At 39.0% G+C, this 27,799-nt stretch overlaps 1 protein-coding gene and 1 long non-coding RNA gene across 3 annotated transcripts in view; one reads left to right on the forward strand and one right to left on the reverse strand.

Annotated features, from left to right (window-relative positions):
• CDKAL1 (CDKAL1 threonylcarbamoyladenosine tRNA methylthiotransferase) overlaps positions 1–13,404 on the forward strand; it is a 377,626-nt gene extending 364,222 nt beyond the window's left edge. For both annotated transcript variants that reach the window (XM_086842602.1, XM_023919638.2), the window contains exon 16: positions 12,429–13,404. In XM_086842602.1, the coding sequence (XP_086698728.1) occupies positions 12,429–12,635 (207 nt within the window). In that variant the 3' untranslated portion in view covers positions 12,636–13,404. The remainder of the gene's footprint in view (positions 1–12,428) is intronic.
• LOC147655742 (uncharacterized) lies at positions 13,296–21,112 on the reverse strand. The gene is made up of 2 exons (XR_015274031.1): positions 19,666–21,112; positions 13,296–18,258 (listed from the first exon to the last, which is right to left on the reverse strand). It is a non-coding gene; the product is annotated as an uncharacterized LOC147655742 (long non-coding RNA).
• Positions 21,113–27,799: the final 6,687 nt, after the last annotated feature.

Here is a 27,799-nt window from a genome sequence, read left to right on the forward strand (position 1 = left end):
AACCTTCTTAAAAATGTAAAAAATATTTTCCACTGATTTATTCTAATATCAGCCATTCTAGCCTGAAATTACTACTGGATCTGTTGTAATTGTCTGATCCAGCACTGGGATGAAGGAATTCTGGACTGAAAGATCTAGTCAGGTTAGCATGAAAGGTTATAGTGGTGGTGTGGTAGGGTTAGTGTAGATAGCCCAAATCCCATACATGTTCCTGCTAAGATAAAATTGGTGCTACATCTGTTTGCAGGGTCCTTTAGGTGTTAAACCTTTCTTTTTCATCATGGCATATTGCATAGCTTGTTCATCATTTTCACAGGGAGTTGACTCAGCAGATTCGCAGGTTGGCCTCAGAAACGGTCCATGTTTTGAGGTTCCAAAAGAGTCAGAGGGCTTCAAGAACAGCTTTTTTGTGCTTGAAACTTGAAAAGTCCATGGAATGTTAAAATTCCAACATATTTACTTTCATTTCTTCAACTCCAGGCAGGACCACAACTCAGATTTGGTGTAATAATAAAATCATGATCTAGGACATATTTCTTCCATCCTATGTATTATAAAAAACTGGAGTTATGATGAGGAAAGTACACGTACTGCAGTGGTGCTTCACCTTTTAATCACTAAGGTAACAAGCACTGGCATGAAATAATTTTTAATTAGGATACAGTAGTTTAAAGTCAAAACCAATGTTATTCTACACATTCATTATTGCCACCATGTTATGAAAGAAATAGTATAGACTTTTCTTATTCTTTATTGTAAAAAGGGCTGATGGATAATTTATAAATTAAAAGCATGCATTTAAAAATATTTAAATATTTTCAAGAAGAAATGTACATTTCTAGTTGTTCTTGGTGATGGCAGTCACACAGAATAATTAGGGACCCAAAGGCAGACCATTTTTGATCTAGATAATTCATCAGCCCATAAGAAAATAGTTAATCCTAAGTTTCTGGCTCAGTTTAAGTCAGCAAATGAGTGTTGATTTTCCTGTGCTACCAGTGTCTTCTTTATGACAGTTTTTATTTTGCCTTTTTATCTGGTCTTACCAGTAGAAACACTGTTTTGTGAGACTTGGCCTCTAAAGAAGCCCCTGTCCACACGTGTGCGAGCACGTTGGCTTTATTCCAGGGCACAGTTGGCCAGCTTCTGGCATGGGGCAGCCTAAAGGTTTGACCTGGGTCCTTTGGTGTTATCCAATACCCTCTCTTCCAAGGGCTGCCAGGTCAGTGTCATGTATGTGGGAGCACATGTGATGTGTGGAGCAGGAGAGATTATAGCTATTAATTATATGACACGTTTCTGTCTGGCCGGGTGATTGGCAAGGCGTGGCAGTCCAGGCGCTTGGTAGACCCACGTGACCTCTCAAAAAGGTTTGACCACCCAAGTACTAGAACCTGAGATGGATATGTGATGGCTAAATAGTGAAAGGAATTAAACCTGACTGACTTAGAGAGCCAGATGTCAAATGCAAAACTAAAAGAAAAAGCCCCATGGGAATTACCAATATTTTTCTTTAGTGTCAGTATAAATAGGGGGTCCTTGATACATGGATTCTTCTTCATACCTATATATATGTATGTACCGTGACAGAATTTGAACAAATGCTCCATTTTGGATTGGAGTGTCTTGGAAATGTTTGTGAAAGTACTTTTGATGAAACAAAAAATGTGTAGGCAGTACATTCAAGCTCTTTTTGTCAAAAAAAATCACATAGCTGCAAAAACTACCTATGCATAATATCAACCAGATGGATTTCTGGTCCTGAGGAAAGGGTCCTGTTATCAGGACTAGAGGATTTTTTTTTTAACTCTCGTCCTTGTTTTGACATGACTTCACATGTGATTGTTAAGTCATTTCAGTCAGTGTGACTGTGATTTATCTTATCCGTATGGAAACTATTTTGCAATTCTCACATACAAAATCTCTGATAAGTGCAGATAACATAATTATCATACAAAAAGGACAGCTGTGAATATCCATTTCTGACACAAATAGTTTTTTCATAATACAAGAACTTTAATTTGGTGAAATGATAGAAGTAGTGCTTAGAATGACAGGAATTCTTTTCCTTTTTCAGCTCATGTGTCTCTGGTCCAAAGAAATGTTAGTTCATTATTTTTTCAGTGAGGAGTGCTTAAGATTCTGTAGCATAATCAGATTTTGTCACAGAACCACAGGGGAAAGCCAGATGTGCAGCTCTTAAGAGCTAGAAAGGAATGAATTATACTTGGGGGAGTATCATGTGTGATAAAAGAAAACTGTTGTAGTGCTGTTAAGCTTTAATATGGAGACATGAAATATTTTAAAATCCAAACCCATCAATTTGTTAAAGACTACATTAAGCCCCACAGTTTGGCTGTGGGCTTGCATTTCTCACCCCTGTAGACATCTGGTATATGTTTACCACTTTCAGGTCATCCTCTCTTTTATTTGTGTTTAACTCACTTTTTTGTAACTTCTTCTCCTGGTTTGTGTAACTACCGCGTGTGATTTGGAGTTTCAGGAGTACGGGTTTGTCAGCAGGGTGGTGGCATAAAACAGGTCATTGAGGCTGTGGTCTGGCCTTTGCCTCAGCAGGAGCACTGATTTAGATTTGGGCAAGGTTTTTTTTACCAGCCCTTGCTGTTCTCCCACTGTTGAAGTGAGTAGGTTCAAAAGTTACCAGGACAGGCAGAGATTCGGAGGACATCACTTGCCCAGGAGTCAATTGCTGTCAATACTAGTATTCACCTAGAGACAAAAGCAACAGCAGAACATGAAAGAAAGCTGTATTAAAATATTATGGGCTGTATTCTCACAGACCAGTAGCCTTTTCTAAATAGAGTTTAACAATCCTCATTTCCATGTAAATGCCAGCTGTATTGTGTTTCAGTCTTTAATTAGGTGCTTATGCAGTATTTTCACACATGTCCATGCACAATTTTTTTGTGCACAGAGCTGAGACTATTCCTTTAGTAGCAGAATCTTTTAGGTTGGAAAAGACCTTACAGATCATCAAGTCCAATCACTAACTAATGTAACACTGCCAAGTCCACCACTAAACCATGGCCCCAAGTGCCACATCCACACATCTAAATACCTGCTGAGACAGTGACTCAGCCACTTCCCTGGGCAGCCTGTTCCAATGCTTGACAACCTTCTGGGTAAAAAAAAACGTCCTATGTCCAATTTAATACGTTGTTGTTAGATATTTTTCCTCTTCATTGTTCGTCATGTAATGTTAGTGTTGTTACTTGCCTTTTAAACCTTTCTTTCAAGGGAATTACTTGTTTCTTTCTAACCTTTCCTGTGACCCCAAAACTAAATTTCTGAGTGCTTCAGAAACAGTTACAAGTTTATGTTTACATTATCCTCCTGAAATGCAGTTTTTGTCTTCCCATTTCACAGATAAAGATGAGGCAGATGTTTAAGTGTCTGCTAGAAGATTAATCTGGAGAACAAATTTGATGGTGGCCAGTTAAAGTTGTTTGGAAATAGATACTTAAAAATTATTTAAATTCTGTAGCATGTATGCAAGCAATACATTGCAGTGTTGACTTTTCAGCATTTAAGACAACTCTGGGAGATAATATATCAAAGAAAAAGAGGAAATTAGAATTTTTTACCTTATGGTTAATTCCATAACTGAATTTTTAGCCAATCCTCAGAATTATCACATACAACCTGATAGAGCACACTGTGTATAACACCCATGTGGGAGAAGACTGAGGTCCAGTGGGTACAAATGGTCAGTATTTGAGCATGACAAGGTGCAAGTCCCTGCTCAGGCACTCCAATCCTCTACAACTGCAGAAGTTTGGTCAGACCACCCTCTGAATGGTACGAAGTCTCTCCTGAGGGTAGATATTTGTTCCAGCCTGCAGATTGGATACTTTCTGCTCTTTGATGTCTTAGACAGAGCGCCAAGGTGCTATCATGATTATCTAGCATAAAATGCACTGCAAGCCAAGAAAGCTTTTTCTCATGTAATCTTTCTTGTGGGGAAGGGCTGACGAATCATTTGTGGTGACTGGGGATAGAGATATTGTGTTAGAGCAGTTAGGCTTGCTAATCACAGAAAGTAACCATTGTTTGATGTTTCCATGAGAGAGCCCTCCATTAACTGCAGCTGAACTTGACTGAGTGTGAAATTAAAAAGGAGACGCAGATTTCCAGACACTCCCTCAGGTGCTCAAAAGTATGCTAACTGGCACTGTGGGAGACCTCCTAAAACAACTAAGGATACTTAAAGGAAAGAGGCCATGACAGTGTGAAAAGTAAACCTTTGTATTATCACTGAACCCACAAAGTTGATCAAGATCAGTCACACTGTATTAACTGTTAAATTTTAGGCTTACATGAAATACTTCTTTTTGCCAAGGTCTGCTTCCAGCTGTGCTTGGTGAGCATCTGCACTCCCAGGAACTGGAGGTGTTTAATCCTAGGCAGAAAAGTCTGTGAAAATAAATGTAAGAGAAATTGTCAGGAGACTGCATATTGAGGCATTGGCTAGCTTTAAGAAAATTATTTTAAAACTTAAACTTGACAGACATAAAAGATTTTATAGGCTATGTTGGCTTCTGGTGGCAGCTGGAATCTGAGACAGGAATTGTAGAGACCTGATTGCTCACTTGCATTGTGGCACTGGAGACACTTCAATCTTCTTTATTTTTTCCTCTCCCTGTAAAATGAGGGAGGCATATAGATCCCACAGATACCTACTGGAATGAAATTTGAAACTCTGAAACTGAGGTTGTTGTATTATCTAAGTCTCTGTGGAACATTTAATGCTTGGTTCTGTAGGAAGAAATGAAAACACCATAAATTCAGGATTATGACATATTCTAGGATTAAGGGGAAGGCTTTAGCCAAGAATATGTACACATATCAGTTTATTCTACTTTGCTCTAAGTGAAAGATCTTTGAAATCTTTCTTGATTTTGAGAGACAATGTCCCTTGAGTAAAAAGAGTATTACTCATTTCACTGTTGATATGTGAATATCATTCAGTTGTATTGGTGATTCTTGTGACATGTATATATATTTTCAGATCTAGCTATTCATTTTACTGGGGTACTCTTTCTGATAGAAACCTTTTGTGTCTTTGCCTGTAGCTACCATTGACCTCCACATAATTGTCAGTGTTGTTTCAAGATTTAAAAGGGAAACAAAAAGGTGATGGCCTCTGAAAGCTTGTGCTGTAAAAAAAAAAGTATATTGTATTTCATTTAATATTCTCATTTATAGAGCAGTCTTTGAACATTCACATGCTGTCTGTCTTTCATCATCCAGCAAAATAAACTGGGAAAATTGTTGTATTATACACACAACCTTAACATTTTTATTTCAAGAAAACACCCCTCAAAATGAAACCCTAATAAAAAATGTCATTGATCCTTTAAAGGAGTGAGCTGGAATCCTGTGGAATGGTACCTAGTACGACAGGCCGTGGTATGCACACTGAAAAATTACATCTAGTGTTACTACAAGTTAATGTACATCCTGTAATTCACTGTAATGTATTTTCAAAGCCATGAAGCCTGAGCTAGTGATCTCTAGGAAACAGATTTTTCTGTTAGCCAGCTAATTACCAGATAAGTGCCCAAAGCAAGTACCTGCCATCTCCTTCATAAAACTGTCCTATGCATAAGAAGATAAACAGTGACAGAACCCCATCCTGAATTTGTCCACATTGTGCTGCTATGTTTGCTCTTCATTTCAAGTCATTGCTTGGGTGACTGATTTTTGAATCACAAACTTTTTCTGTTTAGAAGATCTCTCAGTTCTATGGTTGCAGGTGATGGCTGGAATGCTGGCTGTCATATCCTTTGATTCTGTCACAGTGACTGACACCCCACACACCTTACCACAAAAAAATAAAGCTCAGAACCAGGCATAACAGTATTTTTTAAAGATGTCATGTCTGACCTTGAATGACAGGTTATTTTGACAGGGCATTGTTTGTGTAGTGGAACAATACTGAGTCACTAAGCTTAATAGCAGCACAAAATACAAATCTGTAAAAAATGAGTCAAGTCCTGGCTGGAAGCATTTATAGGTAAATATAAAGAAGCAGGCTAAAACAAGTGGGTATAATGAAAAAATAGCACAAGACTGTGTTTTAAACATTTTGGAGGTGGTTTTTGGCTTGTATTTCCTCAGTTGGTTGTTTCTCTTGTTTTTGTTTCTTGTGTTAGTTGAGCTTTTTGGTTGTTTCCTTCCTCCTCAAAGTGTACTTCATAAAGGAAGTCATTTAATAAGCCCCAGTTGCTCAGCCTTCTGTCTAGCAGCTAAGTGCTTTTGGAATTTTGAGGGCTGGTTCAGGGAATAATCTGAAAGAATGGGGGAAGAAAAAGAAATAGGTAGGCAAGGGCCTACCCTTAGGGAAGAACATGGAAGAGAGCAGGGATATGTCTGCCAAGAAAAACACCAATGCAGCCATATAGTAATGGTGGGAATTTACAGGGAGAAAATTATTTCATTTTATATTCTTACATAGGGATATTAAAATTTGAATTTAATGTAGGAGGAGGAAGCTCCAGATGTGTATCTGTATGACATGACATTACAAATTTTTGTTCCTAGTGGCATCCCTGCCTTTGTTTATTTGATAGGCTTCATGGTCAGATGATGCAAGAGAGAAATGAGGAGAAGTAGAAGGAAAAGAGAGGGGACAGGAGGAATTATCATAGTAGTGATCAAGGTAAAAGTAGCATAGTGAGCAAAGTGGTTTTTTTCTCTGCTGGTCAGAGGAATCAGACAGATCAGGCAGGTGTTACTGGAAGGAACATGTATTTTGCTGACTTGCTGTGCAGGTCAGGGAAGGCTCTAGTTAAAGATGGTCTCCATAAAGGATGACAGCTGGGAGGAACTGTCGGATTTAATGCAGATGAGCTTAAGGTCAATCAATCCGTATAGCCTCCCATTATTACCTGCTTAGTTGTATTTGACCGTGGTCCAGCTTCTAGGGGTTTTGCTGACCTGCTTTGACTGGGTCATTTGTAGTGATCTTGAAGAAAGTTAGGAGCTAGGAACTGTAATGAGTTCAGGTTTGTATCATGGAGCTGGTCAGGGGCTGAGGTGCTTGGGCTGAGACACCAGGCTTGCTCAGGGCTGGAGAAGGGGTGTCTTTAGGAGCCTTCAGCAGAGGCCTCCCAGTGCCCTGCACAGAGGTTCCTGACAAGACTGAGCCAGGTGCCTCCCGCTGGTGCACTTGGGAGGATAAGAGACTGGGCCTAAGTTGAAATGAGAGGTTCAGATGGATATGAAGAGAAGCATTTCCCCTTGTGTGGGCTCCAGCAGGGGAACAAAGGCCCAGAAGGGTTGTGGTCTCCATCACTGGATGTTTTCAAGGCACAGAAAGAAAAAAAATACATTAAATTCCAAAAGGACCTGGATGCTTTATTTTCGTTCCTCAAGGTTTCTCATTTTTTAAAATGAGAACTCTGTGTGTATTGGGAATCAGCGAATCCCTAGGAATGGTGTACATCTGATAACATCTGACACAAGCATGCATGTAGACAGCATTTTCTTTTAACAGCATCATACTGGGCATTCACTGGAATACATGGTGGCAGGGGTGCTTCTTATAGGAATTACTGTGTTAATTCCATTAGGAGGAAAACATTTTTTGTGCCATTTGTTTTGTAACTTAAGATCAGCATTCCACATTTGCAGAAGGCTGGTAGAATTTTCAAAGTAATAAATCAAGGGAGTTTTCTTAATACCTACAGAACTAAATGTGTCTTCCAGAACTATTCAATAAAACTCAATTTACATATTTTCTGTATGTGTAATCTATGTGACCTTCAGTAACTGTTTGTTTTTTTAAATCTAAAAAATGCCTTTAAAGTGTAATAGCCCAGAGTTTCAAATAGTGCAGCAGGATATGTAATGCATATTTTAACATGTTTTCTTTAAATTTGTCACACAGACTTGTTGTGCATGATTATGTAAAAGTCCATATTTTTAAAGCCAGTAGTACAAGTGTGTGATGTACTTGGATGGGCTGAAAAATTCAGAAGTCTAATTTATCTTGAGATATGCTCAGTCAAGTAGTTTTTCACAGCAGTTAGCTAACACTTCAAGCTCTAACAGTGCCCCTGAGCCATAAAAGAAATTTGCATGGAAGAAAATGTTTTGAATCTATTAAAACCTCAGCTCAGAGCTAAAGAGTTTCTCTTATGTCTTTGTTGACTAACATGAAGTGAGATCTTACAAAAAGCTAGGCTATGATCGACAGATGCCAAATCTTAGGTTATGATGTGATTATGTATTTCTTTCATGCACGGTGGTTGAATCTGGGACTGGAGTTTCAGAAAGACAGCAATCAATGGGTCTGTGCAAGAGTACACAAAATATATTACTCCTGGCAGTCGTCAAGGCAGAATTATTCAAAAAATAATCTGAAATGCATTTGATCATACACTAGAAGTTTTAATAATTTATATTATACCTTATTAGCAAAGTCTTGTGTTTACTTTGTGACTGCCAAAACAAGATGAAAGGCTGCCTCCATGGAAATACAAGATGCTTAGCTCAAAGTCTCTGTCTTCAGTTTGGTAATTTCCTTTCCTCCCCTCATTTTGATTAATAGTATATAGTTTCAAATCTTAGAGTACCTTTTCCTTCACTGTGGTCCTGTTTAGTGGGAGCAGTGCTTAACAAGTCTACCAAAGAGTTTGTGGCCTATCGAGACTGAAACTAGTATAAACACATGTTTTTGAAACTTCTTTACCTTAGGGCTTCCTCCAAGCATTTTTCTTTTTGTTAAAAAACTTTTAATTTAGTTCTAAATTCCACTGAAATGAGTCATTATGGTAATCTTTCTAACTCTTGCAGCTATAAAAGTGTGATTTCTGAGCCCAGCTTAAGGAACTGTTACACTCTGACTGGTGATTGTATGTGGTAAATATCACAGCTGTATCAGTTCAGAATATTACAGAAATGACTTAAAGATTTCCTTGGAAAGCTAAGGCACTATGAATGTTGTATCTAGAGACAGAGATACAAATAATCTATTAAGTGAGAGACTGGAGAGTGGACCTGTGTAAATGCTAGTTCAAAAAATTAGATCTTTACCTCCACCAAGGTTTTTTACACCAAAGGTGCATAGAATTATATATAAAGTGTTTTTCACTAACACAGCTGTTTATATGATACTTGTGTGCCTAGAAGAACTGCTTATATTCTTAACAGGCCCTTCACTGTTGTCCAGACTGTGGCATGGGCCACTCAGCCCTTACTCAGGAGGGAGAGGGTGCAGAGCTCCTCTTGCCACTGGGGAATTTCTGCCACGTCTCACTGAGCTTGCACGACAGACTGAGGAAGAGGCATCCACCTGCAGGTGTCTCTGAGTGATTATCCTGCATTTAAAAGCTCTGTATGAATCTCAGGATGGGGACAAAAAGACTGTTATTTTCTACAGGAGCCTTTCTGTCACAAGGAGCCAGATGTACCTTTTTTTTATATACAAATGCATATTCTGTGATTCTGCTCATGTGTCAGGCAGAATTTTGGGCCAAACTAGAGAATAGTGCGTAGGAAACAGGGATCAGATGAATACATGCTTTACTTTCCTTGAAAGGGAATATTTGGCAGGATCACCTGAAGAGGTGTACATTATCAAACACAAACACAGCATGTTTCAGTGGTAAGCTGTGATGTACGTCTTTAAGAAAAGGGTCACTTCGGTTTGCAGATTGAGATATTTTTGTCTTTCTACCGAAATGAAACAAAAAAATGCATTTAGTGTATCAGTATGGTCATCTCATTTATTGGAAATACGATGAAGTAAGGAAAAAACCAGATTTCACAGCTGTACAGGCTGACTTAGATGAAAAGCTACTGGGACAACTCACCAGCAGCGTTCACCACCACTGGAACTTTGTAAACCTTGCTAAAATCTCTTGTGCCATTCTGTCCTACTAGCAGCATGCAGCACTACTGAATGCATATGCAGTGCATGTTGCAGTAGAGGTGTAAGAAAACAGTATGGTAACAAAAAAAAAGCAGTATAGGCTGTGTATGATCAAAATTATACCAGCAAGATGAGACTCTTTGGTTTTATGCTGGAAAACAGGAAAACAGTATAACATAAACAAAATGCCAGTGAAACCACTACTGTAAACTATGTTACAGAAACATGATTGAATGCAGGGAACACTGACGTGCTTAACTGTTAGTGAAGGGGAAAAACATAAAGGAAGTCTCTCAAAACATTTTACAACTTCTAATTTGTGTTTGGGGTGTTTTGCTGCTGTCCCTAGTCTTCCTGAGACATGTAGATAGGAATTGAAGCTAAGCATGAAGAGGAGCATTGAGGAGAAGACCCAACATCATTTATGAGGCACTAGCCCTTTTTATCTGTTTGCCAAGGGATAGCATCTAGTCTTGTATGACTAAATAACCATGACTTTTATCATGCAGTGTAGAAATATTTAATTAGGAGTCAATAGGCTGATTGTAGTCAGCCAAATTTTAAGTCATGAATCACTGAAAAATACATATCAAAAGAAATAAAATTTTAATTGTAATGATATTTTTACATCCTTATCCATTCCTTTAAATTGCTTTAGCCTTAGTGTTAAATGTACCAACAATACATGTAAAAACAAGTCATTACCATAAATTAAGCACCTTACATTTGTAGAGATTTGTGAGACCTGCAAAGAAAAGAAAGGCTTTGTAAGTGTCTAGAAAAAATAAATTGCAAAAGAATTTTGACTGATTTGTAAAAAATCCTTAATACTGTACATTTTCTAGTTTAATATTCACGCAAACATTAATCAGCTTTCATTTGGGAGGACAAAATAGCTTTGGCCAAGTACTAAAATTTCAGATGCCTTAGAAATTGTAATTAATAACTTAATAGTTTTTGATTAAGTTAACATGTTCTGCACAATATAAACTGAAGTTCTGGAATGGTGCTGTTACTGTGCCTCACACTGTGGGTAACCACACGCCGGTGTACTTAACCTGTTTCCTTTCCTCTGTTTACCCAGGTGATGTTCTTCTAGGTGCAGTATGTGTGAGAAGTCATCCTCATTTCATAGTTCACTTGATCAGTAACCCTTTGCCTGTGTGAATTGGGATCTAAGTCAGCAATAACTCAGCTGTTAGAATAGCACTTCTCCAGGCTGTCATTTGCCCCTTTGATGCTTACTTACCTAACCAGTAGTAATCATTATTTTCCTTCTACAATTACTATAATGGAGCTGATTGCTGAAATGGAAAACAGGAGGCAGTTACAGAAGGTTTGAATTGTGCTGTCACACTTTCATGGGCAAGGCACCATTCTTGGAGCTTTGATACTTCTTTGAGTTTTCCCAGAAATATGTTCAGTAAAAGACGGAGCGGGCATCTGGACTGTATTTTCATGTGGTCCTGTTTCAGCTTCTTGAAAATACAAGATTATCCAGATAGGTACTTTCTGGATCCCTGATTTGATTTATACACAATATGAAAGGAAAAAAAAATAAACTGGTTTAATCAAAAACCCTTTTTTAACTTGAGAATTTCAAACCAATTAAAAATCCAGCTGAACTCAATTGAATTCCCAAGAGATTGTTCAAATAGAGGGAGGAAAACAGAAGTTATCAACAGAAATACTGAATTTTATGATGCAGCATTGCTACACTTTTGTTTAATTACACCTTCACCACTCACATCTCTTGCAAATGTCATCAGAGTTTCACTGGATGTTTTTCCTTTCGAGTATCTACAATGCTGAACTGAACAAGGGTGAGGCAGAAAAAAGCCTTTTATTCTGTTCACTTGGATTTTCTACTGAAATAGTGATGCAACATCTGTATCTTGTGCTGCAGTTAAAAGGCATCATATTCTTGGGGATCTTGGTGCTTGCAGTCAGGTTGGGAATGGTAATGGCAGGCACAGCAGGGAACTGGGATTCAATATGCTGAATGAGAAGGTGAGTGTTTTAGCACAGCTGCCTCCTGAGGGTCAGGGGAAAGGAAAAGCCCTTTGGGAGGATTTTCAAGCACCACTGAGCTGGCACACCAGGAGTCGATGATTGACTTTAGAAGATGCCTGCTGTGCAAAGGATTGAGTGTTGTGGTCCCCTTTATCACTGGTTAGGCATTTCTTTTGGAAAAGCCAAAAATCAGAAAGTAGTGAGATAGCAGCAAAGCAAGTAAAAAAATAACCATCAGACAACTGTCTCTGATGACAGTGAGGTCTGGAGATTTGTTTCTGTTGCTAACAGCTGCATTGATTTGGCAGTTAATTTCATTAGAAATACTGATTTTGTATGGCATTTATAAGATTCCTGTAAGAAAAACCAATGACCTGATGATGATGCAGTGCAGGTTGAATTGTTAGTCTTGAAAAGGACATTAATTTCAACCTCAGCATAAAGAGGAGACTGTATTTGGTATGTATAATCAGGAAGACATAACAGTTTCAATCCTAATGTGTGCATTTCTTCGCAGGAGTTCAGACGTTCACCACAGAATGGCACAAACTGGAAAGCACAGCCTTCTGCTGAGATCCCAGTGAAAACACAGCTCAGCTCCTGCATGGCTTTGCAGCTCCCATGGCAACAAGAGGGAGGTGGACTGAAGATCCTGTCTGTCAGCCTGGCTCTACTGGCAGTTCTTGTTATGTTTTACTACGGAGGAATGAAAACAGAACTGTGAACTGAATGGGGCTTTTATAAAAACAATGAAATTGCTGTTCAGAATCTTCAAAGGAAACATTTTTACCAACAATTTTTTTTAATTTTTTTTTTAAGGAAAAAAATGCTAATATAAATTGGGCAATAATTTGTACTCACTCTATGCCTTTCCTGTCATTCAAAGGAGAGAACATTAATAAGCTGTGGGAAGGTTTATCTTGCCAAAACCTGAGATCCTTGGTAGAACAGTTCGTTGCATATTTCCTTTTTTTTTTTCCTGAAATTATGCAATGTTTGCATTGCATTCTCTTTTCCTAATTGCTGTATCAGATAAAATTGCATTGGGTTTATAAAGAGTCTTTCCATTGAGTGATATTGGTCATCTTTTATGGGTAGGATATTTAAAGCTTTCCTAAAGATTTTGCTTGATGCAGTGTGATCATTTGGTATCTGTCTTTTTACATTAGAATGAGCACTGCTAGGCCATTAAAGTTTGTTATTTGTTGCTATTTATTTTGATGTCATGTCTGAAAGAATTTTTACCTGCCATCTTGCATCTCTCAACTTCACAATGAGCTATTAGCCTTTGTTAATACAAGAAGAATTATTTTTTACATAGAAATAGTTCTAAAGGTGTTGGGTTTTTATAATTGAATGGGAAGATGTCATTCTGGTGATAGAGTTCTGTTAAAAGATGGATTTAATACAGTCTGTAGATTTCATACAACACTTGGAGAACTACCTGGGAATCCCTTAGCTATGCATTGGCTCAATAAAACAATTCTTACTCTCTTAGTGGGGAGGTTGCATTTTACACAGTGAATATTTCTAATTACTTTCTTCAAGCCATTTTTGTCATGACAGGATCTCCACACATCCTGAGGGTGTGCTGGTCAGTCAGGGACTGGACTTGTGCCGAGTTCTTCCAGCGCCTAACCGCATCATACTGTTGGTTCGTTCATGCCTTGTCACATTTCTGAACCTTCGTCCAAACTTCCACTTGCAAAGGCTGTTTAAAATCATAACACAGGCATTGTTGAGGGTTTTTTAAATGTTTGTCTCATATCCAGATGGAGCTGAGCTGTCTTGCACGGCTGTTGGGGTTAAATCCCAGCTAAGCTAAGCTAAGATGCTCACTCACCACCCTGCATTGGGGTGGGGGCAAGAATCAGAAGGGTAAAAGTGATAAAACTTAGGGGTTGAGGTGAAGACACTTAAATAGGTAAAGCAAAAGCTGCACATGCAAGCAAAGCAAACCAAAGAAATAAATAATTCATTACTTTGACAGGCAGGTGCTTAGCCATTCCCAGAAATGCAGAAGGGGCCTTGACTCTGTGTGAGCCCTGCTCAGCAGCAGCAAATCCAAAACATTGTCCCATACCAGTTGCAGTGAAGAAAATTAACTCTATCCCAGCCAAAAACAGGACATTGTCTCTATAGTGCTGAGGAATAACCCCCTAGTAAAAGTGCTTTGTACTTTATAAATTGTGGATTCATAATAGTTACAATTAACTAGCAAGTTCCACCATAATGCTTTCAGCACAGCCTGTAAATTATAGCAACAGATGTAACTGTCTTCAGCAAATCAGGTGTGTGATGACTCGAATATGTTATTTCTTACAGCAACCACTGAAGGTCATAAACCAAGGCTCAAAATCCACGAGTTTTAAAAGAAAAAAAAAAAAAAAAACCAAAAAAACAACAAAAAAACAACCATGCCCTTAATTTGCTTCTGTTTGTTGGGGTACTTTTTTTCTCAGACTTTTTTGTACAAGGAATATATACAATACATTGTACAACAAGGAATATATGACAATGAGTAATTTACATTTTTAACAAATCTGAGAAATTCTCAAGAAAGACCCACCAACATGACTCTGGTAGTTGAAATTTTCAGGAAAGTACCAGAGATTCCAAAATTCTCAGGAAAAGTGTGGATTGGCAAAATCATTATATGTGAGCCAGATTTTTGTATGTGATGGGAATAATCTATGCAGATATGTTGTGTGCCTTCAGCATTATCTCTGTCAGCCACTCTAGCTTATCTAATCGTGGCAATTACAGACTCATTGCATCAGCTATTACAGAGGTTTACGAAGCTTGTGATTTAGATTCTGTGCATCATTGACTTTGATGGGACCAGCTTATTTTCTTAGAAATAGTGCAATATACTGAAAGAGGCCAAAATTGCCTGCAGTATATTCTTAAAAATGAGCTTTAATCTGATAAGTAGGAAGTGTTGTTTATCATTTATTTTGTTGCCTTCCTTTAGATTTTGAGAGAGGTTTTTGACACTTTGTGTTGTAGATCAGCATTGTGTTTGTCATTGTGTTGTGTTTATGTATAACAGATAATAAATCTTCCAAAGCCACTGAGCTGAGCAGATCAGTTCTGGTCAAAGAGCTCACCTGGACCAAGCCTGAACTGCCTGAGGCTGCTGGTGCAGCTTGGAGTACCTCAGTGAGTGTGGAGTGAGCTCTATAAGTACACCCTCCTAATGGAAGGAGTTGACCTGAACACATCTGATCTGTGATTTTTGATCCTGTTTGGCTCCCTGAATGCCCTAAGTGCCCTGCCAGGCAGCATTTTTAATTTTTACATCATCATTATGTTTGAGACCTACTTCCAAGTATTCCCTCTTTGCAAGCCATCAGGGTGGGTAAGAAATCTGCTGCACCTCAGCTTAACAAGGTCATTGCAGAAAAAGTTACACCATAGCAAATTGATCCCACTTTCACACCTGCTGAACACACTCATCACTAGAGAATGTGTCTGCTAATAAGCAATCTACATTCAATGACCTTTTGCCTGAGTAAAAAAAGAATATAATTTCCATTTGATACCAAGAAAGCCTCAACTATTTTTCTTAAGTGTTTGTGGTAGCTCTGAGTTCTTTTTTGCTATTTTCAGTGAGGAATCTTGAAAACCACAGAACCATGAGTAGCAAAGACATCTTAAATCTCCTGTGAACAGCATTAAGTACACACATTTTATTTTCTACTTGTATATTGTATGCTGGAGGACTTGGCCATTTAGCATACATTTAGCTATTTTTCATTGTAGCTTTCTAGTAAATAGTATACTTGTTTAGAAAAAGAGTATGGCATAGAGGAAGTGTTTTATGTAAAGCTTGTTCTATAAAGCATGTGAAAGGAGCAAAGGTGCATTTTGAGGAGATTCACCTCTGTTACATCATTCCTTGCAGGTCTCTGAACATCTGAGAGCTACTGTTTATCTAGTTTCACTCCCCAGTTCAACTTCCCATATGGAAAGCTGGAGTGATTTTTGAATAACAGCAAGTAATATCAGAAGTGGCAGCAACTCACAACTCTGACACTGAGCTTGGCTGTGTCCATTACCCAGAATCCTCCTGCTCTTCTTGAGAAGCAATTACAATTTCACAGGTTGGAATTAAAATTCCCTGCAGTATGCAGGAGAGTAACTGAAACTGTCAAAGTGATTTCAAGCTGCTAATCTCTCCCTGCTCCAAGAGTGAAAATAGAGCCCCTCTTACCCAGGCACAGATCTGACAACTTAAAAACTCCACCCTTCCACTATGTTTAAATACATATGGAGAGTGGCTTGATCTGCTCACAGAGGATATCTGTAAAGATGTTATGTCTATGAACATTTGTGTGTTATTAACAAGTCTATCTTTTTTAACTTTAAGACGTGTGTAACTTCAGGGACTAAGATGAATATAAAAGAAGTCTTATGCAAGAGCTCTGACAATTTGGAGGAATGAGTAGGCATGAGTGCCTGTTTGTGTGAGGCTTATTAAAATCTTTATTTATGTCTTCTCAAACATGTATTTTTTTGCTAGAAAAATTGCTTGTAACTTTCCCAGATTTTACTTTCACAGTTTTATATCCCACATTATATTTTGTGTGCACTGTGGTTGATTGTGAAAGAAAGAGCATTTAGAAATGAAAAAGCAGAGGAAAAAATTCAGGGGCTGTACAACTAGGGTGCAAAATGAAAAAATATTTGTGCAAAAGCTGCAAAGCAAGTTTGGTCTAGGAGACATGGACCACAGAGTTAGGAATTGGCTGCAAAACACCATTTGATTTGTTGACATGCAGGGTTCATCCACCAGATAATTAAAATCCGAGTCATTGCTGGAAAGTGTTTGTGCAAATATCATTAAATGTCTTTTAGTTCCATATTTGATTCATGCATGCTCTTAACATTCAAGTGAATGCTTTTTTTCTTTAAATTAAGGTTCTTCAGTCAGAGGAAGGGAGTTGAATTATGAATAGTCCATTTTCCTTTTATAGAAGCCAAATACAAAAAAAAAAAAAAAAAAAAAAAAAGAAGAATCATGTCACTCCAACTGCTGGTATCCCAGAGTCCCCACCTGGGAAGTTTTGGTTATGGAATTGGAACATTAATGCTGTCCAGTAATGTCCCATTAATGGAGTAAGAGTAATATTTACATAACCTTTCAACAGTCTTTGTTTTTTTGGAAGATATTTAGCAATTATAGCCATTCTTCTTAAAAAGTGGTCTTAACATGATGTTTTATAGAGGACAATCTTCCCTGCATGGTTTTTTTAATGCTCGTTGTAGGTAATGGGGCAAACTCCCATGTTGGTGACCAGAGTGATTTGTTCCTACAGCTTGCATGCTTTAAATGCCCCATCTGTCTTTGGGTGTGAAAACAGGATAGTTGTGCTTAAGTGAGCATAAAATATTGTGTCTACTCTCTTCCTGGGTGGTGTTTGTGGGTAGTGGTGTACAAATGTTAGTTGGCAATGGGTTACAAATTCCAGGAGAAGCTTGGAGATGATAAAACACACCAAAAAGGGGCCGTGATTGTTTGGCACATACTAAGAGTTGGGGTTCTGAGAGAAACTAACGTGATGAAATCATGACACGATAGGAAATTTGACTTCTTGTGGTTAGGATATCATTATAGTAGAATCTGAAAAGTAAAACTTGAATGGTGCTTTGCTGCACAGACACCCTTCTCAGCTGCTCATAACTTGGGTTCCTGTGCTGTGTTGGAGCAGTCTGTTCCACCATGCTGGTACCACAGCCAGAGAAACGCCGCCCACCTCATCCAGCCTCTGGCTGTGATCTGGGCACATGCAGTTTTGTGGAGGAGGGTACCCCAAATCTATCCCCTCGCACCCTGCTTGTCAGTGCACTGTATTTCTTGCTGCCTGGTAGGGGAAATGGGTAAACTGTGGCCAGCTAAGAAACTTGCTCGGTCCAGTGGCACACGGTAAATAATGCACTCTCTTCAGTGGTTGCAAGCTTCAGCCTTTTGTTTGGGTTTTAAGTACCTCCATTCTGCTGTGAGCCTGCATTCTCTCCTACCCTTTTATCCAGCTGCTTCATCCAAGCTATCAGCACCTCATTTTGTTTTATGGAAGATGACATGTCTTCAGAAGAGTAAGTATTAGTCTGAATAAGGTGGCTTCTTCCCTGAAAACAAGAATGCTGCTTCTCCAGTGGAGCTCATTTGCCAGAAGTTTCAGTGCTTGGAATCCATTGTGTTGCAGTGTCTGTCCTTCAGCTGTGTGGTGTCCGTCTGCCAGAGCCTTTGGGTTATGTCAGAAACTCCCATTTGCTAATAAGCAGGATTAAAAGGCCTCTTCTGCTGTGCTCTATTAGTTCTGAACTTGCAAACCCCAGAAATGCTGTAATTCAGAGCAAGAGATAAAACATATCATTGATGTCAGCTGAACATATTAAATTTGATATCCACTAGTGGCTTTATGAGCTATAAAAGTCAATATCTAGAAATCACCAACTACAAGAAGTCTATACAGGAGATTACAAAGGGCTGTGTGTGACACAGCCTGCACAGTGTTAGTATGAACTGCAGGAGGAAACAAGAGAGCAAGTTACCAAGTGAACTGTACAGATAACCAGTGGCAGAGAGAAAGATGTTCACACTCAAGGGACAACTTAATCTCCAAGTGTTACGGTAATATTAAGGAAATTTAGAAAAGACAAATAGCAGCTCGGACATGCAGCAGCAGCATTCATTTGCTTCTGTCCTGCTCGGATTGTTTACTAGGTGAAAAGGGCAATCTGAATGACATCCTCCAGCAGAAGGACAAAACAGAGCCTAACAGCAGAGAGCAGCTTTGGATGTGGGAAGGAAATTATTTAGAAGAAATCTGAACTTCCAGCACTTACGTATCTCTTCCCTATGCTGCTCTGAAGAGACACCTTGTTTTGATTTGGTTTTATTTGGAATTTTTTTTCTGGAGACACATATTCAGGTTCCCAAACCTTTTTTATTTTATCTGACTGAAATAATACTGAAAAAAGTCATTCACTTATGCTTCTGGTTTTAAGATCAGACTTGTTTGCATTTTTTGCATGCCCTGTGAAACTGTACCCACCAGCATCTTATTTGTAGGAGGATTAGGAATAATTTTTATGTTGATTTGAACCTAAACTGGAAGTTTTCAGTTGGTTTATGAAGTACTACCAAGGGTATCAAGAAAATTAAGCCTAGCTAGCAACCAATTTAATAGATTTACTGTTTCTATCTACAGATTTGCCAGTATTGCATACTAAAAATTGTTGAAGTTAACTAATCTAAATCCAGTGATAAATTCTTGGTTTCTACCAATTTATAGTGTCGTTAAAGTCACACACTCAGCTTATTTGATAGCCTTGGCCCAGCATATATCCACTGTAATAATTACTACTGCAGTACAGTATTTTACATCGCTTTCATCGCGTCCTCCACATCTGCAGTGCAAGAAGAAAAACAAATGATAAGCAGCAGATAAGAGGCAGTTCCTAAACTTTGTAAAGAAACAGCTGTCTCGTGCCTCAATACAAATACTCATGGAATAATGTGATAAATTATTCTGAGTTCAGAAAATTCTCAGTGTGAGAAGATTTCATGCCATGATAGAAGGATGGAAGACCTCTTTCTTGGCTGTGTAGCAGCAGTCATCTACCACTGTAGAGGTAGATGAGCCTTATATATATACACATGGTATGTAAAACAGCAGCAGAGCTTCCAGGGCCAGCCCTTTGTCACCTGTGTTTCTTTCCATAGTCTTTGAAAGCCATTTACTTACCATGTGTCCTGCAGGACCCTTGTATTTCTGATGTCCTTTAATGAGCTCAGAAGCTCTTGTGAGTGCATTCTGCAGAGATCCAGGATTACAGCTCTGGCTTTCTGAATCAGAGCAGGCAGAATGAGCTATTCCGGCCTTTCACATCAAAGTTGTTGTCATAAGAGGGTTCAATAGTATATTTCCTGTTCTTGCTGCAGACGCTGCTGCAAAAGTTGAGTCATCAGCATATAAATACTTTCTTGGCCTCAGAATGTCTGATTTGTGTGTGTGTGTGTGTTGATTGGCTGCCCATTTCATTTCTCTTTCCACACTTATTGACTCATCTAGGAATAATGAAATTGGGTTGCTGCCAATCATACTTCATATTGCTTCAAATGTAGGAATGCTAAGGCAACTCATAAATGCTATCTTATCTGCCAGGAAGTCCATGAAACCGAATTTCAAGTCATTCCCATTCACAGCAGTAGCTGGAATAGTTTTGGTAATAAAGTCTGTGGACAGTCTTGTGCTGTGCTGTCTTACAATGTGCTTGTGAGCAAAGAAATTAAAGTCTGCTTCGTGGAGAGAACAGGTTTTATTCTGTTTTCTTGAAATGTTTATCAATCTGTCCAAACTCACTTGACAGGTAGAACTGACAAGGTCTCCTTGCTTTAAAAAAAAATGACAGTTCACTAACTAGTCTGATTTTCTAATTGTCAGAGTTCAGTTATCTAGACATGCTATTTGTCTTTCAGGCAGTAAGAACAAGCTGGTGTGATGGCCAAAGAAAGCACAAAACTTCTCTTTTCTTAGACACTTCATAGTTGGTTGGAAAGCAAAAATTTTGGCCTTAAGGAACAGGAATGCTATAGAATGTTCTTTCCATACCTTGTAATAGTCAATATGGGACAAGTTTTAAATAATACAAAGACCTATGCGAAGGAGGAATTTTAAATAAATGAGTCTATTCTGGTGTGCCATATGGTTTTAAATTAAATTACAGTTTAAGAGTTACATCCATAAAAAGTCCAATTATGGTATTTTGCTCACTTGTTGTTTTTTTTTAATGTTATGCTTCCTCATAGTTCTTGGTAGATTAAACATTTTCATTTCAAAACAGAATGGCTGCAATTCACATGGTACTTGTACAAAAACAAAATTTGAATCTCAATAGTTTCTGCAGGCTGAAGCTAATTTCCCAGAAAGGAGGATCAATGTGGCAGCCTCAGGAAGTGAGTTCAGTGGCCCAAAGAGATTTAAAACTAAGGATGCTGCCTTTCTGTCTTACATCCTTCTATTGACAGCTCTTGCTTGCACCCGCAGTGCTGCCATGAGACTGCCTGAAGGGAAGTTTGGGTGGCTCATCTGACTGAAACACTCTTTCAGTGGGGTTCTTTTTGGAATGGCTCACGTTGCTTGCAAGGCAAAGGCTGCTTTATGTCACCTTGAATTGCCAGAGAGGATTTTGAGTCTTACAAGCTGAGGTGCTTCTTGCTGGTAGAGCTTTGGAAAGGTCCTTACTCCACTACTTTATTTCCATTCCCAGGTTGCAGAGGCATGCCATTGACATGCAAATACGTGACTGAAAACATCGCTATTGTGCAAGCACTGTGGAGCAGAGCCATAAACTTGTTGTTTGAAGACCTCCACTCAGCTCTGAAGCTGTAAGCTAAGGTGTGCTTGGGAATTGCAGAGCCAAGGTCACGGCCCATAGAGCAGGCAGGATGTTGCTAAACTTCAGGGTTTACTGCTGTGATCTTTTCTGATCAGCTCAGGATTAGTGGATCATAAGGGACATATAAAGTTGCTGTCAACCTGTCCTCTCTCTTAGGCTAGCAACTCCTTTTTGATATATAGAGGGACATACCTAATATAACTTTCTTTTTTTTCTTTTATTTAATGGGAGTTCCATTTGCTGGTGGGCTCCAGGAAGTGCTGTTCATGTGGGTATAACATGATTCATCTTTCATGACTCTCAATCTGTCTCTTTTGTTAACCATAGAAATCAGTTTAAAAAACAGCTGGCATGAGAGTGGGTGGTTTTGGTTGTTTATGGTTTTGAGGATTCTTTTCTCTTGTTGCTTACTTTCCTGATGCACAGGCTGCTAGATTTCTATTTGTTAAGGAAGTTCAAAGGAGGAAGAAGTAATCCTGCGTCATTTCAGTTTGCCTTTGTGCTTAGATCTGGTCAGAGCCAGCCAAACTCTGGGCAGTCAGCAATGTGAGCAAACATAAAGCAGATATCTAGAAAAGGACTGGGAGCTTTAAAGTCACATTAAGAGTTTGTTATAAACTTCTGCTTTGAAGACTTGCAGTATGACACATGAAAAAAATGTTAACTTCCATTAAAGGCTCTCATGAGATTTGTTACCAAATGTTAGCAAAAATTCAGCAGAACATTTCAAGGGGTAAAATCCAGAAGTTCCTATCATGCATTTGATGAAAACATCTTTAAATAGCCTAATTAGTGTAAAGGGGGAAATACTGTACTTGCACCAGATTGATCTTAAATGCAAATTTGTTTTTTTGTGAGCATGTAGGAAAACAATGACTTTTAGTGAGAGCTTCATGGAAATATGTGGGAACAGAAATGGTCTGTGCTTGACAGTCTGTCCAGTGCTCTCAAAGCATGTGGAAAGTAAGTGACTAGATGTTTACACTGTGAAACACTAGACAAAAATAGCAGTTTATGATCAGTATTCTTAATGGAGTACTTGTGGGCATCCTGCTATTTCTAACTATTTAGCTATTTCTAGGGTTTTTTTGCAAGTCTTTCCCCTGGGTTGTCTTGCATTTACGAAAGAGTATATACACTGCTTGTATATGTATTCTGATAGACTTTTGTCTTTCTACTGCTCATTCTGTAGCCAGTGGCTTAAGAAGGGTTGTGTGAGTTCAGAAAGAGGAAAATAAGGTTTAAGCAGCAGCACCGTGTCTCTTTCTAAAGGCTCTGAAATTCAGTCGTTTGAAACAAATGCCCTGTTTGGGGCCAGCTGAGGGAGAGAGCTGTCTCCCCTGCCCAGGCCTGCTTGCAAGATAAATGGCTCCATTGTTTCTGTGGTGTGCAAATATCACCGGTCCTGGGAGGTCAGGATTGCACACACACTGAGTGGGTGCTTAAAGGACTTGGATGAAATACACATAGAAGATTTCCAAGATAAGGAGTCAGTAATGGTAAGACTTGTGTACTCTCTATCTGTGTTTTGGTGGTACAGTAAAAACACAAAGCACTGAGCTTGTGTAAACTTACTCATTCTGGTGGATCAAAATATGTCAAGCTGCTTTCTACCAGTAGGCTTGGTGCCAGATAAGGTATCAATTTTCCCTCCACAGCCAGCCTAAAAACCTGAGGCTGCCATAAGCCTGCTATCTTTTACAGAAATATAGTTATGTTCTGGTGCTCTCCGCGTGTGTTGTGGGTCACCTGGAGTTTTGTGGGGGTGGAGGCGCAGGCTGGGGACAGCACGTGTCTGAGGCTGGGCTGGGGTGGTGGAGGCTTTCCTGAGGACTGTACAACTCTGCAGGAGTCTGGGCCTAGGGTGAGGCTGAAGATAAGCTGTGGAGAAGTGTATGGATTGTAAATTTTAGCCCTATAAAGATGATTTTTATTTCTATTTTAAAAACAGGACTTGTCATAGGCATAAGGGCTTATCTAGCAGCCAGCAGGCTGATCAGATATTACAAGAAGGCACAGCAGTGCTGGTGAGCTGGTGATCTCTGCTCTGGCTGTTACTGGTGGTGTTCTGTATTAGGCTGAAACAGTTCCTCACAGAAGATCAGTGGTTATGGAATTTTGGCAGACTTCTGAGTTACTTACTTTCCAAAGAGAAAATGAAAAATCTTCTTGACGTATTTTACATCACTTCCTGTTGCTCTGACCATGTCCTTTGTGGTACAGCTTTGTGCTGTCCTTGGATTACACAGATGGCTTCTGCTGTGTAGTGTCCTTCATAATTAGCTGTCAGAGAACCGGAGAAAAAGCATGCCAAGAACTTTGGCATCTTATAATGCCATATAATTGGCCAAGATTTTGGAAGGACAGTCTCTACCCCTCACCCCTCACCCTTAGCCTTAAGAGGAGAAATACTTCTCTCTAATGTCCTGTAACTTTAGCAGTGGTAATTCCCCTTCAGTTGTTACTACTAGAAATGGCACTTTACCAATATGTGGGACCATTATTGACTTCTGTATTGCAGACAATGAAAAATCACTCACTCACAGACTGCATTGTCATGGTGGCTGTTTGGTATCTGTGTAAAACACAGTTGGATGAGTTCTAGAGACGTGTAAGTGTCTGCACTCAGCCTGAGACTCTATAGAAAGAGTTGTGGTTGGGGATCGTTGTCAGAATGAGAAAATCCTGATGACAGAACTGAGTGGGCTCTTTTAATTCCAGTGCAGCAAAGTGGTTTTGAGGACCTGCTTCCCCCCTATTTGGAAATAGAATTTATCTGACTCAAGGATTCCTACATTGGCTGCAATCCTGGGGTAGAGAGGCAGCACCAGAACTGTACGCCAAGTTAATTTTCTTTTTAAATCCTAATTTTTCTGTATTTTCAGATACATCTGCTGTTCTCATATTTCTTTAACCCACCACAAAGGGCATATTTTCCTAATTCTTCTCTGCAGATATGCATAGGAGTATAGAATTCTTACTAATGCATGTTTTGAGTGGAAGATTAAATCCTTCTCTCCCTATAATTTTATCACTCCTGTTGTTTAAATTTATAAGGTCACTGCAGACAGGTTTGGTTGTTTTTTTTTTTCTAAGGTGGGTTTTCTGGCCTTTTCTTAAGGGCTTGGAGGAAGAGGAAAAATAATTGATGTAAGAGAATGATTTTCATTCCAGTAATGTTGATTCACTTGGCTCATAAGAAGAGCTTATTTCTCTGTTTACTTGGAAAGAATGAGTATCAACACATAAATAATCAGCTGGGAACTAGATTTCCAGGAGGAAGAATTTTCCTAGTCACTTTTCTGTTAATTCAAAGCAGTATCTTTTAAAATTGATGTAACTCACAGCCTTATGATGATCACATTACTTTCCCTTAGGAGTAAACACAGACAGAAGTGTCTGCTTAGTTTCCAAACTAGAGGAGTGCCTCAGGTACTCAAATTCCTATAGAAAAAAGCTTTTCATAGCCCTTGTAGCTGTACATGCTGAATGTATCAGTGTACCTGGGGAGTTCCGTGCCAACTTTTGTGAAGTACCACGGACTCTTGTTCAGAAAGACATGGAAAAACAATTTACTGAACAAGCCTCCCAAAAGTGCTTTTTTTTAGGCAGTCTTTCACCTAGCTAAAGTACACAGTCCTGATGTGCTATAGCTGGAAGAAACTAACCACCTAGTATAACTTCTGAACTGGTTTTGCCCTTCTTTCCACTCTTGGAAAGATATGTAACCTAACAGAACAGCAGGATTGACCCTTTCTTCAAACCCCATTGCAGTGCAATACTGAAACCTCCTTCTGGAAAATCCTCTTGGGCTAATACATTGCAATCCCACTTTTCAGAATTTGCAAAACCTAATGTAGTTAACTTATTAACTGCACCCCACAGAATCTGCGGTCCCAGGGACAATCACAGTCCTTCACAGCTCAGGTATTTTGTAATACTCAACAGCAGTAAGTGATTTGTCCAGGAGGAAGGCAGGGGCCATTGGTCATGGACATCATCTGCAGCATTATCTCTTTCAGCAATAAAACTGTTTTTAATGTTATATTGGGAAGTGTATTGCTTACATTATGCATAAATCCTCAAGTGCTTTTATCAAGCACCTCAGATGTTCCAGATTGCAAGCATGTTTTTGGGCTACGTACTTCTATTGGCTTGTTTCTTTATCCTGGTTTCATAACTCTGGAAATAGATAGAGAAGCAGATTCATCTTCCTCAAACTGCTTGATGTGAGAAAATTGCGCTTCTAGATTATGCTATTATGAAAGGTTGCTGTGACCCGGAGATGTACTACTTAGCTTATCATTTTCCAAGCTTAAAAGAATTAGCTGCCAGCAACAGAAACTTACTTTCTGCTTACTTCTAAAGCATTCTGCAGAATGCTGTGCTACTGGGTGTCAACAGACTTTGGATGCTACACAAGAACACTTAAATAAATACAAGTAACCAGTCATCTCAGTGGCTTCCAGATATTTACAGTAATAGTGCCAGAATCCCTCCTTCAGACATTGGACTTCTAGAACCTAATGAAGCAGGAGGTGCCAAGAATTTAGTAACTTAGAGGATAAGAAGTTGGAGACAGAAGCTGCAAAGGAACCAAGCCTTACAAGCGTACCTTGAATGCACTTCAGGCATTTGGGGGTGAGGTAGGGTTATGGTCTGTGCAGAATACCTGAAAAGAATTGCTAAGTTTTGAGTCAGCAGAGCACTACCAGCTTTACAGCTGAGGAATGTGTTTTCTACCCAGACTGAGTCAAATGGAAAACCAATTTTAGTTTTGTAATAAGAACTGCATGTGATTATTAAAAAAAAAAAAAAAATAGATCCTCTTGAGTTGTGTTTTCATAATGGGAAAATATTGGTCCTTTCTAGTTGTATTTGAAATTGGCCAGTCTCTTGTTCAGCTGTTTTTGGACATAGTTCAGGACAGACATCCTTGGGGATGATTAAGCTAAAGAGAGTTTTTGTAAGGTGTACAGTTGTCTGAGTTACCAGTAAACCTACTGTTCAATGCTAGCATGAGATCTCACTGCCAGAACTGTGCTGGAACGTTCCATTTTTAATTACTATTTAATTTTAATTTTAAAAAACCCACAAATCTGGCCTTAGACTTCAGCTTTCTCAGTGGGGCAGCAGAGGTTGAGGCCTGTGCAGGGAGAATCAGTGTGATACTTCTTCCCCCATTGTTTTGAACTTTGTATTCATTTGCATGTGGCATTACAAAGAACGACCATAAAATACTGCCAAGTCATGACTGTAACAAATCTGCACCTACTCGCACATAAGGTGGTCAGAAGTCGAGCTCGGGAATGTTTTCTCCCTGCAGCCTGTCAGTAGTCTGGCAAAACTTTGAGTACACACCCCTATCCAGAATAATGTTAGGGCCTCATTCATGTTTAGCTGAACCTACTTTGGAAAGGGAAATACCTTGTGACATTCTTCAGTGGCCTCTATGGACAAATAAATAAAGGATTTAATGGAGCCTTCACAGTAGGGTATTGGCAACTGAGAAGGATGCTGAGGACTGGGCTGTATAAATTAGGCAGAATTGGGATATTTTCAGAGCTCCATAAGGGATGAGGAAGAGGTGTTCCATCCATCCAATTTCCTGGGGCTCTGAGGGAAAAAACCCTGGAGCACATTTAGTGCAGGGAACAACCCTTTCCCATGAGTGTTTCGAGGCTGTGTGTGTGTATCTTATAGTCTGGCCTTGTTCCATCAAATACATTCCTCTGAATCGGACACTGGATGGGAACGGCTTTTATTACGCCAACAGGTAATTAATTATGATAAACGTGCAAATTGTCTATTGTCTCCATAGGCTCTCTAGAGCCAAAAGGCTGCATGTGACTAAAAATATTCTGATTAAAGGTCTGCAGTAGTAATGAGCACTACAGCACTATTCCACAGTGAGTCACTGAGAGCTGTGCTGTCAATTACCTGTGGATTAAGGACCAATGCGATTTGAACCAGATCCCTTATGACCTGAGTGGAAAGCCCCAAAGGGTTTTGTGGCACTGCCTCTCACAAATGCTCTCTGACAGATCTGTTTTCAATTCTTATTCTTTCTCTCTTTTTTCTTTTTTTTTTTTTTATTTTAAATTTTTTGAAGGAAAGTCAGACCTCAAAGTAACAACCTAACTTGTTATTAATATGCCTTACAGTATATATTGTATGACTTTTTTTCCTAGTCCCATCCAAGTATATAGCTTCACTATACTTTCTGCACCTGGATGCTGGAGAGAAGGATGTGGGGCAGGATGAGGGGGAAACAGATGATGCATGACAGAAGAAGAAGTAATTGTGGTGATAAGAAGTTTGAGAAATTTGGAGAAAAAAATCTTCTCCCTCTCAATTTTCCAACCTCTTTTGAGTTTCTTGTTAGCCTTTCAGTGTCATTTGTGTGTGGGCATTGTTATTTGTGTGCTTGTGTGTTTGTGTGTGTGTGTGCACATATTAAGCACATCATTATATGTAAAG

Source organism: Cyanistes caeruleus, chromosome 1 (assembly GCF_971803275.1).
Source record: "Cyanistes caeruleus chromosome 1, bCyaCae1.hap1.1, whole genome shotgun sequence".
Classification (NCBI taxonomy): domain Eukaryota; kingdom Metazoa; phylum Chordata; class Aves; order Passeriformes; family Paridae; genus Cyanistes; species Cyanistes caeruleus.